This window comes from Typha angustifolia, chromosome 2, assembly GCF_048772165.1.
Source record: "Typha angustifolia cultivar Huaian chromosome 2, ASM4877216v1, whole genome shotgun sequence".
NCBI lineage: Eukaryota > Viridiplantae > Streptophyta > Magnoliopsida > Poales > Typhaceae > Typha > Typha angustifolia.
The window spans coordinates 9324598-9338525 of NC_133240.1; the positions used below are offsets into that span (position 1 = coordinate 9324598).

Consider the following 13928-nt stretch of genomic DNA (forward strand, 5'->3'; position numbering starts at 1 on the left):
AGTATTATTATTCGTAATAGGAGGTTACAGATTCAAGCGTCTATTAACATAACAATTTTTATTGAAAAAATTAAAATAAATTACATCTATGTGCTTAAAATTTAACTCATTTGTGACTCATTTCTTAAAAGAATTAACTAAAATATCTAACTTATAGATTAGGCTCTATGTTTAGCTTAGCGATTTTTTATGCATCAGTAAAAAGCATATCATCCTTTTGGACATCAATGGAGCAATCCATATTTCAAACATCTTTATTCTGTTCCCAGCCAATGAAAAGACACCACCAAGTAGGACAGTTGCAGGAAATTCCTACAGACAAAGATGTAGGAGGTTAATCTGATCCTTGGAGATTCCATGGGACGGGGGCCACCGGCCACTTACGTGGGTCATTAAAAGAGACGCGGCGACATGCCATAACCACATATATCTCTAATTTGAGTAATTTCCTTTTGAGACTAATAACAACAGGTAAATTTCCCATTTTACCCCTCTACACTTTACACTGTCAACGCCCGACACCCTATAAATACTCCTCACACCATTCATCTTCAATTCCATCCCCACTGCTCTCTGAGTACTGACATCGAACATCTTAAGAGCAAGAATACATAGACAGCAATGGCGGACGATGCCATCAGCGCTCCGGGCTCCTCGATGCACGGCGTAACCGGCAGAGAGCCCGCCTTCGCCTTCTCGGTGGCGTGCGCTTCCCTCGCCACCGACCCCGCCGCCGCCGCTAAATTCTCCCTCCCCGTTGACTCCGAGCACAAGGCCAAGTCCTTCAAGCTCTTCTCGTTTGCCAACCCCCACATGCGCACCTTCCACCTCTCGTGGAGCTCCTTCTTCATCTGCTTCGTCTCCACCTTCGCCGCCGCCCCCCTCGTCCCGATCATCCGCGATGACTTGAACCTCACCAAGGGCGACATCGGCAACGCCGGCGTCGCCTCAGTCTCCGGCTCCATCTTCTCCCGTCTCGTCATGGGCGCCGTTTGTGATATGCTCGGCTCAAGGTATTAGTCACACAAGTCCACTAATTCCAGACCCTATCCTTTCGTTGTTTATAATTCGATCCTTACTGCTTCAGGTACGGCTGCGCGTTCTTGATCATGCTGACGGCGCCGACGGTGTTCTGCATGTCTCTCGTCTCCTCCGCCGGCGGATACATCACGATGAGATTCATGATCGGGTTTTCTTTAGCAACGTTCGTGTCGTGCCAGTATTGGATGAGCACTATGTTTAACAGTGGGATCATCGGGCTGGTGAACGGGACGGCGGCGGGGTGGGGGAACATGGGAGGAGGGGCGACGCAGCTGATCATGCCGCTGGTGTACGACGTGATACGGAAGGCGGGGGCTACGCCGTTCACGGCGTGGAGGGTGGCGTTCTTCGTGCCCGGGTGCCTGCATGTGGTGATGGGGATAATGGTGCTCGCGCTTGGGCAGGATCTGCCGGATGGCAACCTTGCCAGGTTGCAGAAGAAGGGAGCGGTTAACAAGGATAAATTCTCTAAGGTTAGCTTTGCTAACTTACTAGCGAGTTGACTGAGAGCAAGAATTTTAACAGTAAATATATTTAAATTAGATGGTCGCTATCACTTTTAGAGAACTTGTTAGGCAATAAACATATTCCACATTTATTAGGTTTGAGAATTTAAATAGTGCAAACTAATTAATTTTATAATTTAGAATGACGAGTAACGTCTCCGTAGTTTAGAGAGGGCCACCATATAATTAATTACCTATGGATAAAAATTAATCATCACATTGAAATTTAAAAGTCTCTTAGTATATATCGATCATTAAAAGCTTATCTCTGGCGATTTTAACATTAATTTCCTGAAAACTGTGTATGAAATTAAAGTCATACATCGAATATTAATAATTCTACTTGCTAATGGTTTCTTGAATTTTAAAAATTCTCAGGTACTCTGGTACGCCATCACCAACTACCGGACGTGGATCTTCGTGCTGCTCTACGGCTATTCCATGGGGGTCGAACTTACCACCGACAACGTCATCGCCGAGTACTTCTACGACCGCTTCGACCTCAACCTCCGTACCGCCGGCACCATCGCCGCCTGCTTCGGCATGGCCAACTTCGTCTCCCGCCCCCTTGGTGGCTACCTCTCCGACTTAGGCGCACGCCGCTACGGCATGCGTGCACGCCTCTGGAACCTTTGGATCCTCCAGACCCTTGGCGGCGCATTTTGCCTCTGGCTCGGTCGCGCCTCCACTCTCCCTGTGTCTATTATAGCTATGGTATATTTTTCTTTTCTTTTATACTATATATTATTTCAGACCAACAGATTATAACGTATTTCGTCTTTCAATAATTATTTTCTTCAGGTGCTCTTCTCCATCTGCGCCCAGGCCGCCTGTGGTGCCGTCTTCGGCATCATCCCCTTCATATCTCGTCGCTCGCTCGGCATAATCTCCGGGATGACGGGGGCCGGCGGAAACTTTGGCTCGGGTCTCACTCAGCTGCTCTTCTTCACCAGTTCGCAATACACGACGGCCACCGGGCTATCGCTAATGGGAGTCATGATCATGGCGTGCACGCTTCCGGTGGCATTCGTGCACTTCCCGCAGTGGGGTTCGATGTTCCTGCCGCCGTCGTCGGACGTGGCAGAGGAGCACTACTACGCGGGGGAGTGGAGCGAGGAGGAGAAGAGCAAGGGGTTGCACGAGGCCAGCATAAAGTTCGCCGTGAATAGCCGGTCGGAAAGGGGCCGGCGAGTCGCGTCAGCCCCCACGCCACCCAGCAGCACGCCAGAGCACGTTTAGCGGGTCGAGATAACTAAATTTTTATGTGTGAAAGTAATTACTGTACAACAACTACTACTACAGTTTGCAAAGCCGCCTCCGGTCTCGAGTGTGACATTAAACCGTGTTTTACTTTCTTTCTCGTGTTCTGTTTATAAACTGATGCTTTCATCAGCTAGTCGAAAGATTTTATCTTGTGATCAATGTCTCCCAAATAAATCCACTCTAAAGAAAATTACTACGTTGTACGGGAATATGTACCTTCGAATGAATGTTGTCTAATAGCTATAATTTGTTATTAGCTAGGTTGGATTTACCTCACGTTTTCTTTTTCCTATTACTGGCTGCGGCTACGAGGGGACCACGAGATGGCGTCGAAGGCCTGAAATTAAAATTGACTAGCTTGTTCAACCAAGGACTCTTCAGATAGAATTTTTCTCAACATTAGATCAGTATCTATTGGCTATAATGTTTATTGCTTACCGAACATTTTAACTGGTCAGTGATGGTCTGACGGAGCATAATTGCAGACGCATTCAGAATGACAAGCTTTAGGAAAAGTAATGTGCAAAGTATCCCAAATACCAAAATAACAAGGAGATTTACCCATACAAGAACCAAGCAACAGGACAACTAGAATCTGATCATAAAAAAATGATAGAACAGCAGCAAATGAAATAGCTAGGATAAGTTTGAGGTAAGAACTTCACAACTATGATCTTATGATATTAGAGCAGTACTTCTAAAATGGGCAGGTGAAATCTGCTTGCTGCCCTAAAAACTATCCTTGAGTTTAATACAGTAAACGGCGTGCCATAAAGTAAAGGACACGAGATAAACAGTAGCATAAGTTGTCTAAGAACACATTGTTATACTTTAATTGTATAAATCATCATCATCGGCAGCAGCACCGGCTGCACTAAACGGATCAGATCCAGCGGTACCCGTGCCCGTCTCAGACCTCTCTGAGAAGCGGAACTCGCTACCAAATCCCCTTGACTGCTGCAAAGTCTGAGCAAATGCCTGATATTTCCTGATGTCAGCATCACTGACACTCCTCCGTGCAAACTTCATTGATTCCTCAAAATGAACAGCTTTGATCTCAGAAACATCCTCAGTAACATCTTCCTCCATGGCTTCTGGATTCTCGCTTCTCCTCCTCTCCCTTTCAATATCCTGCAGCATATGTAAATACCACATCAGCTCTCCACTAACAACTTGCATTCTTCTAGTATATCAGATATAACATGTGATCATTAATTCAGGCCTCAATTGGATGCGTCGAGTCCATAAACACTTGGCAAACAAGCTTTTACCAGCACGAAGATTGGTAAGTTCATACCTCATAACATGACTCAAAGGGAGAGATCAAATAGGAAGATTAGGTATAAATATCTAGTGTCCCAAGAGATGACTTGGACTTATTCAAAATTAAGGATAAGAAAATGAACAGAAATTTGATGGAACAAGCCTGTTTTGCAAGTTCATAAAATTATAAGGTGCAAGAAATGGTGGCAAAATGAGAACCAGCACTAAAGAGAAGGAATGAGAACATCCATCAATAGCCCATTATTCATTGCCAAGAATATTAAACTTTACCGATTGAGACAAAGCATGAGCCTTACCTTCTCAATGTTTTCTCTGATAGCATACTTGCAAGCTCGTTGGCAAATTTCTGTAATATCTGCACCACTGAAGCCTTGGGTATACTTAGCAAGAGCTCTCAAATCCACATCTTTTGCAACAGGGGACTTCCTCAGGCAAGCTTTGAATATCTGGAGACGAGAAGCCTCATCGGGCAAAGGAATATAAATTAACTGGTCAAGACGGCCAGGCCTGAGCAGTGCTGGGTCAATGATGTCGGGCCTATTGGTAGCTCCAATGATGAAAACAGTCTTCTTAGCAGACATGCCATCCATCTCAGTCAATAGTTGATTGAGAACCCTGTCAGCAGCACCTCCTGCATCTCCTACACTGCTACCCCTCTGCATTACAGTTACATAATTTTAACGACAAAAGACAGAATGTCAACCTATATTGCAGAGCACAGATGCACACTAATGTCAGTGTGTATGCGTAAGCTAGTGTAAATAAATTTATGAACCTGAGTAGCAATGGAGTCAAGTTCATCAAAGAAGAGGACACATGGTGCAGATTGGCGAGCTTTGTCAAAGATTTCACGAACATTTGCCTCACTCTCGCCAAACCACATGGTGAGCAGTTCGGGACCCTTCACACTAATAAAGTTTGCCTGACATTCATTTGCTATTGCCTTGGCCAACAAAGTTTTGCCACAACCAGGTGGTCCATAGAACAGGACCCCCTTAGAAGGTGACATACCAAACTTCTCAAACTTCTCAGGATGCTCAACTGGATATTGGACAGTCTACAAAAACAACAATTCATTAGCTCCAACTATTTTGTGATCGTTATATTGACATTGAACTGTCCAAGGAAAGCAAATATCCAATGAATTGTTTGTTGTAACTGACATTTGCAGCTAAAAATATTTAAGAACAAGTACTAATTTACCTCTTGTAGTTCCCTCTTAACATTATCAAGACCACCAATATCATCCCAACTAACATTGGGCACTTCAACAACCTGAGCAAGGTAGTCAAAAGTTTTGATTTCGCAACATAATAATCATGCATACACGAAATACTAAGAGAAACTTGGCAAATGGGAAAAACATTTAACTTACAGTTTCACGGAGTGCAGAGGGATTGCTGGACCCAAGAGCTGTCTTAAAATGTTCATTTGTAACAGCCATAGAATTCAGTATCTCAGCATCAATAGATTCATCTTCCAAGTCAATTATGTCCATTTTCTCCCTGATACACTGAAGAGCAGCTTCAGTGCATAGTGCAGCCAAATCAGCACCAACATACCCATGGGTATCTTTAGAGATTCTTTCCAAATCAACCTGCATATATGGAAAAAGTTTGTGATATCCTGGAAAATAAAAGGAAGAAATGTTCGCAAAGAAACAAGGCATGGTTGTTAATAAATGGTATTACATCCTCAGCAAGCTTCATATTCTTTGTATGAATGCGCAAAACTTCAAGACGTCCAACTTCATCAGGCACCCCAATATCAATTTCTCTGTCAAACCTTCCAAACCTTCTAAGGGCAGGGTCAATACTGTTAGGGCGGTTTGTAGCTCCAATGACGATGACATGAGCTCGAGATTTCAATCCATCCATCAAAGTCAAGAGCTGAGAAACAATTCGCCTCTCAACTTCTCCATGAGTTTTCTCCCTCTTAGGAGCAATTGAGTCAATCTCATCAATAAAAATGATCGAAGGTGCATTCTTTTCTGCTTCTTCAAAAGCCTTCCGAAGATTGCTTTCACTCTCTCCGGCTAGCTTTGACATGATCTCTGGACCATTTATGCAGAAGAAGAATGCACCTGTCTCATTGGCTACTGCTCTAGCAATAAGTGTTTTACCAGAACCAGGTGGGCCGTATAGCAGGATTCCTTTTGGAGGTTTTACACCAATTGATTTGAAAAGTTGAGGATGTCTGAGTGGAAGTTCAACTAACTCTCGAATTTGGGCCATTTGCTTACGCACACCACCAACATCATCATATCCGACTTCATCAAGTCTGTCCTCATCCTCCCTTTTCACAGGCTCACCCTCACAAAAAATTTCAGTGTCAGGAGCCACCACACAATATTCAGCAGGATCTGTCTCTATCACTTTGAATTCAACACTACGCATACCACCCCTCACAAGGAACATATCACCTTTCCTTACAGGGCGATATGCCTCAAGGAAATAAGCTGCAAAAGATAAGAAAATGTCATGATCTACAACATCTTTTTAATAAGATAGCATCTTTGTACACTTGCTGAAGTCAATAAAATAATTCAAGATGATTACCAGTGCAACTAACAATTAACCAGTTAGGTGCGAATGTTAGTGTCCTACATACCAACAATAATACAAAAAGAAAGAGAATCAAGTACCCATGGAAATATGTCCAAAGGCAAAAGAACCCAAAATTCTGTCCCTACAGTCAACGACAAGGTGAAATTTTACTATTGTACCAGCACTGAGGCAGAACACTGATAATAAGTTACGGTTTTGAAAACAATAACAGGTGAGTACATGAACAATCAAGTTAATAAAATTTTCAAATTTTTCTTAATAAGGAAAAAAATAGACAGCTCATTCCCCAAGTTCATTTAGTATTAGAGATCACTAAGATGCAATCTTAGTGCGTTCATTCCTTGAGCAATCTCTTATTCGAGCTACTCGCAGGTAACTCAAGCTCGACTAGGAATCATGTGAGCCAGCTCAAACTTAGCTCATTTATAAACTAGTTGAACTTATCCTGGCTTGCTAAAACTAAGCTCATTCACTTTCCCACAAGCAACTACACCATCGAGAAAACTGAGATAACAACCAAAGCATAGCAGTTACTCAACATAAGTCAGTGAATGAGGAACTAGTGTAAAATTTGGGGATGCACCTTCAAATCCTATTTACAACTTGTATGCCACTAAATAACAACAATTAATATTATTCCAAAACTTCTTCCTCTTGTACCACATGTCCTTCTGGTACCAAATCCAGGACATTTTTATACTAGAGCATAAGCAATGAAACAGTGAATCAAATAACTTGAAGAAAGAACCACCAACTGAATTACTGTTAAGAAAGAAATCAAGTACTACAAGCTCAAGAGATGTAGAAGCAGAGTGAAAGAAAATACATCTGCACAGATCATTAAAACAAACCGAAAACAAACTTACGCTTCAAATATGTGTCAAACAAGTTTCCTGTAATGCCTTCAATGGTATCATCCACAGGCAGTATATGGACACGCTTTCCATATTTAACATCCTGGCATTGATGGACAGATACCACATCTCCCAGCCTCACCCTAAGATTCGACCTGACAACCTTGTTCATTCTTATCTTAGGCTCTTCACATGTGTCATCAGCAAGTGCAATGCAGATAGTGTCTTTCCTCTTCTTACCCTAAAAATGTCATTAATTGAAAAGTAGGTTAGCTTAGTTAAGAAGCCAGATTATATAACACACAAACCCATCAACAATCAAAAAACATCTCCTTTGCCAGAAAAAGGAATAATTCTAATTATTCCTATAGATGGATAAAAACGTGGGCCTAAAATTGGAAAGTTAAGTGGGAAATTAAGCTAAGGAGAGACCATTCCTTTATGTTTTTATCCTAAATCAAAACGTCGTGAACTACGAAACAAGTTAAAATAAGCGGTGATTCTCCTAAACCACTATTTTAGATACAAAATATCGTATCGCAAATCTAAATTTAGCACAACCGACATCTTAGAATGAAACAATTCACAGCCAATCTTACCTTGATGAGGATTGTATCACCACGGAAAAGCTGCAGCTTTTCCATCGTCTCCGGATGCAGCGCCACGACCGAATTGTCATCGTTGGTCGCCTCATCGACGACCAAACGATTCGGGGCCTTCTTCCTCTCCAGGATCGCCGTGCTAAAATCCTTCTTCGTGCCCTTTCTGCAAATATTTCCAAAAGATCAAATCAAAGAGATCGAGTTATAACCTGTAGCCCAAAATCCAAACCCTAACGACCAAAATTTCATCATAGAGTCGCAGATCTTACGGATCCAACGAGGAAGACGCCTCTCCAGGATTCGCCATTGGATCGCAACTCGGAAGCAGAAGAGAAGGGAATCGACAGGAGAGATGTGGAAGTAGAGAGGGCTCGGAGGAATGGGGGGTTAGATATTTATAAATGAAGACCTCGATCACTTCCCAAGTTAGGTTAGACTATGCATTTGTGAGGTGACCCGAGAAGAAAGCATCGGTCAATTGGAACCGTTGGATGGATATCAAAACCAAATGGAACGGCAGCGCATGGAATTCATACGTGGCTATGTCAAGGTAGCTCACAACGGATTCGGATCCTCTGTAGTGATCATAGAGATCCACGATTCGCCAGCATTGCTAGCGGATCTGGTATATGTGGATCCGACTCCATAAAGTAAACTCTCCTTTAATTTACTAATGTCATTAAAATTAATTTTTCTTGGTCGGAGATGACGTGGCAGGTTCCCCACGGCGACGCCCGTTTTCATATGATAGAATCAAAATATATCATTTGATCATGGGCATACATCCATCCATGGTCATGCACATGGACATGGCCATCATGATGTCTAGGTCCACTCTATCCGGTAGCCACTTGGAATGATTACATTAAGCCAGACGGTGGGCCCACCTGATTAACTGGCCACAGTGTTTCCTCCTGAAACGCATTTAATTCGTCTTCTGGCCTCCCTGAGCATAGCGGGTCGGATGATTGGGCCTCGTCCGGCAAAATTTCTCAAGCCCCGTCCTATTTGTCTCTTGGATTTGAACCTGGAACCAAATCCAAAATACAAATGCTATTTTCCACTTCGATTTACTATGCTTGGATTAATTGACAACTTGATGTTATCGTTGAAGAAAAGCTGAATTTATTTATGATTAAATTTATTTTACTCCCTCCTATTTTAGCAACAATATAAAAGGTCCATGTTTTTTTTTGTCCAACGTAGAGGAGGGACCACCATCGTAATCTTCTTTCCTCCTTCCTCTCTTCTTCCAACTTAATCGGGTTGTTTCCTTTGCTCGTGATCCTTTGTTGCACGTTGCCTCTTTGTCCTTCGTTGTCTTCCAACCAGAACCCTCTCAAGCTTCACTCTCTTTGTCGAACTTGTTTTCGACTATTTTCTCACTGCTTTCTTTAGTCACGAGGTTAGATCATTATTAGCTAGAAGTCAGCATCGATTTGACTGAGGTGCTCTCCTTCCTCAATGAGAGGGTAAAGTCTGTCACAAGTGTCGACTATAGTACTATCTTCTCTACCACTATTTGCTCTGTCGCCTCCTCTGCGGTCATTATAATTTTTTTCTTGCTGCTAGGGTAACTAATATCGGGTTCAACGTGTTTTAGGTTTTGGTTTATTTTTGTTTTAATGTTTTTCTTTATTTTGTAGTATAGTGATGGTATATTTTAATAGTGGTTTGAGATTTTATTTTTTCAGCCTCTTAGCATTGCACAGAGTTATGTACCTACAATTGCTGGATCACGATAGAGCTACAAACTAATCTTAAACCCAGCTGAGTATATATATTTGCTTGAGTTGTGCTTATCGATGTATTTCACCTTAGACCCTACAACCCAACATAACATCTGATTGTTCTTATTGAAATTGTTACCGAGTTGAGGATTTGTGTGAAAGAGTGTTCTATTTCTTCTTTTAATTTATACTCAGTTATTTCTTACGAATAAATAAATTTGTGCTTACACGCTTTTCCCCTGAAAAAAAATTTCCCATCTTTATTTGTGTGGATGTATCACCATTGAATTGAAACTATAATTGACTTAAAGAACACTACTTATGCTAAATAAACATATAATCAAACAAAAAAAAGTCAGAGCATTAAGAATTAAAATGATCGTTGTTCAAACCGATAGCACTTTCTAACACAAGAGACAGAGACACCGTCAACGTTGGATAAAGTAACTAATAATTATAAACTTAGTTAAAACTTCAGAGGGTATAATGTTATATTTTCTAGTAATTACAAACAGAGTTGGCTAATGAGCAATAAGCATTAGCTAGTACCTTGTAACAGTAGTTGGTATCCAATGCTGGGCGTTCCTCAGTGGAAGGCTGGTACAATTAGTGTAGTTGTACGCGAATAAGTTGTCCAAATATTCGTATTCTATGTCTAAGAGTCTATTAATCTATTAATTATGCATTGCCCATCAAATAATTAATTACCTGTGGCATTTAATCCAGTTCAGACTTCTCCACGTTCTCACATTAACAATTACCCTTGAGTCAAGAATTGGTATTGGTCAAATCTTTGGACTAAGCTAAGTGATAAATGGGTGGCAGAATATGCCTCTTATTCGCACTAAGTTTTTTTTTAATTACTCATGGAGGTGAAATGCTTGGAGTGTTCTTGATAAACTAACCCATAATAAAAAAATTATAGACAGTCCGTAGGCAAGTAGATGTAATTAATCAAAATGGTTATTACAAGCTTGGTAAATAAAAGAATAATTTGAAATAGTCCCCGTTATCCGTACAACAACTAAAAAAAAGCAACAAGCTGAGAAGACATATATGATATGATTTTTTTTTTTAAAAAACCCACAAACACAATTGTAATTATAGTTTCATCTAATCATGGGGGACTTGAAGCAGTGTAGCAACTTAGCCATGTAGAAAATTAAAGAAAAATAAAACAAAGAAAAAATGATTCTTATTCTGCAAAACATTGTCTCCGATATCTAATCATTGATAAGGTGATTAAGGAAGAAAGATTCATGACGACAACGAGGACGGAGTGGCAAAGAGTAATAACTAAGGACATGAAGGTAGGTGTAATCGTATGGAATGGTGGCAGTAAATGAAAATATGAGAATTTGGAAGAAAAAGAGGGGTGCATGGCACAGTAGAAACTAAGGGCGATAGATAATAACGATCGAATAGTGTAGTGGATAGCTATAGACAAGAAAGATCATAAGACGACAACGATGACTAAGAATGAATTCTAATGACATTAAGAGAGAAGGGGAGAATTAAAAGCATCCTCAAGAGAGAAGGGAATGCTTCTCCCGAAAAAAAGTACTGATAGTAACACCACCGGTGGAGAGAAAATCGAACAAGGGAGAAATTTTTAAAACCCTAGCAGAATAACTTTGGGGCCATAATATTTATTCGAATCTGGCATTTTGTTTTTCCTTGGCAGAGAAGTTTATGTAAACTAAAATGAAAGACTATGGTCAGAGGGAAGATGAGTAGATGTGGATGCGGAAGTAGGTGGTTTATTTTGGTATACTTTTCCACCAATCCTCACTTTGCATATGAATGTGGTGGACTAAACGTGCCGCAACCAAGACAATTATTAATATTGGCATAAATGTTAGGTGTTGAATAAAATAAGATCATAAACCAACCATCATTCCCTGTATATATATATACTAATCTACACCATCACCTAATAGCAGTTTAATCTTAATTATCACAGTCTTTCCAGAAAACAAAAGTATTTATGATCAAATTACGAGAAGCTTTCTGATTGACACAGTCCAAAGCCCGATACGACCATGCAAAAAGGATTTACACCTTAATAAAGGATCTCAAAATAGAAAAGAGAAAAAAAAGAAAAAAAAAGAAGAGGAAGAAGCACTGGAAAGTTGGAAACAAAAGCAAAAAATCTTTCACAAAACTGTTTCCGTTTTGGTAGGAGTGCAAAATGGGAACGCCGTTTCACATAACGGAACAGGCGTTGGGGTTCTCGTCGCTAAACAGCTGCGGCGCGTGGACCAACTCGATGCGGGAACCATACGCTCCATATCCCCCGTAGTAGTAATCCATCCTATTCATCTCCGCCGCCGCGGCAGCCGCAGCAGCTGCCGGATTCGGTTTCTCCGGCTCCTTCTCTGCCTTCTCCGCCTTCTTCTCTCCCTTCTCCTTCTTCTCGCCCTTCTCATTTCCCTCTGCCTTCTTCGGCGTCACGACCTCCACCGGCCGCTTAAGCTTTACCCTCACCGCCTCCGGCAGTGCCTTCGCCTCCATGGTGCCCTTGACGGTGACCAGATCTTTCTCGGCGTCCACCACCACTTGCTCCACTCCTAAAAGGAAGAGGGCGTTTATGGTAAATCTAGTAACCACCAAAGGGTATATTCGTCAATGGAAATTCTTCTTAATAAAAGCCTGCAGTGATTCGCTACTGTCAGATTTTGTACGCCCACAAAGGGAAGCGTACTGATCCGACGGTACTCAGAAGGCTAAGACTAACACTTCCGTCTTTTTTTTATTTGAATTACACTTATGCCTATATGTTCTCACAGAGAAATGCAGCCCAAAAACGTTCATGCATGGGTATTATCGTCATTTCTTATTAAACAAACCTTTAATTTTGGAGATGGCTCTTCGGATGCGCTGTATGCATCCGTCGCAGTGTAGCCCCATCTTTAGCACCACCGTCGTCACCACCACGGGCTAGAAAAGAAAATAATAATACATAACACTACAGCACAATTTTATAATAAAGATTAATCTGGATAAGAAAATTGGAGGGCGTGAAATTACGGGTTTGTCCTTATCCTTGGGCTTCTTGTTGTCGTTGGGCTTTTGCGGGTCATTTGGGGGCTTTTGGTTGTCGCCATTGGCGGTAGGGGCCTTGCTGTCTTTTTTCGAGGGTTTGATGGGGGACACGAGGTCGACCTTCTTCTTCGTCTTCGTTTCTACTCGCTCCCGAAGCTTCCATGGATCCATCTTCCCCACCACGGTGAGCTTACCGCTCGCTATCTCCGCCTTCACGCCCTCCACCCCTGCATAGCATCGGATAGCTTATTCATCGTCCTATTCGAGATCATTATTCTCGAAGCAGTAGAATAGAGATCTGGATAGGGATAACCTTCGAAGCCTTTGATGGATTTGCGGATCTTCTTGGCGCAGCCCTCGCAATGCATGTCGACCTTCAGGACGGCGGTGATCGTGCCGTCGTTGTTCTTCTCCCCAGCGCCGTTCTCCTTCGTCTCCTTCGCCTCCTTCATTTCCACCCCCGCCGCCGCTTTTTTCGCTTCTCCTCCGCCACCTCCACCACTTCCTCCTCCGCCGCCTCCTCCTCCCTTCTTCTGCAGGGAAGGTAACCGAGCATTAGATGTAAAAATCGCTATCTTATAACTAATCACCAATAGTTCGGCTCACCTTAGCCATGATCCCCCTCTGCCTCTCTCTCGATCGCTCTCTCTCTCTCTCTCTCTCTCTCTCTCTCTCTCTCTACGGAATGAGGAGGTGGAGAGGATAGGTGAGAGTGTGAAAAAGAAATGGGGGTATAAATAGGATGAAGGGAGATGCATGAGTTATATCACATCTGGCAATCACCATGCATGCATGGACACATGGGAGTAATTGGAAAGGCATGGATGCATCATGCGAGTAGGTAGGGCCCACATAAAGTGTGGGACCCTCAACGAGAGAAACGCCGCAAAGAGCGTACTCCTACACACGTGGCAACGTATGAGTAGCTACTCCCCACAGGCTCAGGAGCCGATGGGCGATGGCCCAAGGGCCGAATGACGAAAATGGCCTTTCGCTTTCCGGATTAGCTATTGGGCTCTCTCTTCGGCTGTTGTCC

General features: G+C 42.3%; 3 protein-coding genes across 3 annotated transcripts; 1 reads left to right on the forward strand and 2 right to left on the reverse strand.

The window, feature by feature from the left end:
- Positions 1 to 565: 565 nt before the first annotated feature.
- On the forward strand, positions 566 to 3060 carry LOC140769779 (high-affinity nitrate transporter 2.1-like). The gene is made up of 4 exons (XM_073110651.1): positions 566 to 1013; positions 1088 to 1514; positions 1926 to 2261; positions 2349 to 3060. The coding sequence occupies exons 1-4, from the start codon at positions 622 to 624 to the stop codon at positions 2784 to 2786; spliced, it is 1593 nt and encodes a 530-aa protein (XP_072966752.1). The 5' UTR covers positions 566 to 621; the 3' UTR covers positions 2787 to 3060.
- Positions 3061 to 3389: 329 nt separating this feature from the next.
- LOC140770067 (cell division control protein 48 homolog E-like) lies at positions 3390 to 8542 on the reverse strand. The gene is made up of 9 exons (XM_073111058.1): positions 8387 to 8542; positions 8115 to 8280; positions 7528 to 7756; positions 5786 to 6552; positions 5470 to 5691; positions 5298 to 5369; positions 4870 to 5151; positions 4391 to 4750; positions 3390 to 3941 (listed from the first exon to the last, which is right to left on the reverse strand). Exons 1-9 carry the CDS (start codon positions 8422 to 8424, stop codon positions 3642 to 3644), a joined length of 2436 nt encoding a protein of 811 aa, XP_072967159.1. The 5' UTR covers positions 8425 to 8542; the 3' UTR covers positions 3390 to 3641.
- Positions 8543 to 11830: 3288 nt separating this feature from the next.
- LOC140774501 (heavy metal-associated isoprenylated plant protein 3-like) lies at positions 11831 to 13605 on the reverse strand. Its single transcript, XM_073117524.1, has 5 exons — positions 13499 to 13605; positions 13206 to 13425; positions 12878 to 13119; positions 12697 to 12787; positions 11831 to 12417 (listed from the first exon to the last, which is right to left on the reverse strand). Exons 1-5 carry the CDS (start codon positions 13505 to 13507, stop codon positions 12053 to 12055), a joined length of 927 nt encoding a protein of 308 aa, XP_072973625.1. The 5' UTR covers positions 13508 to 13605; the 3' UTR covers positions 11831 to 12052.
- Between the last annotated feature and the right edge of the window lie 323 nt (positions 13606 to 13928).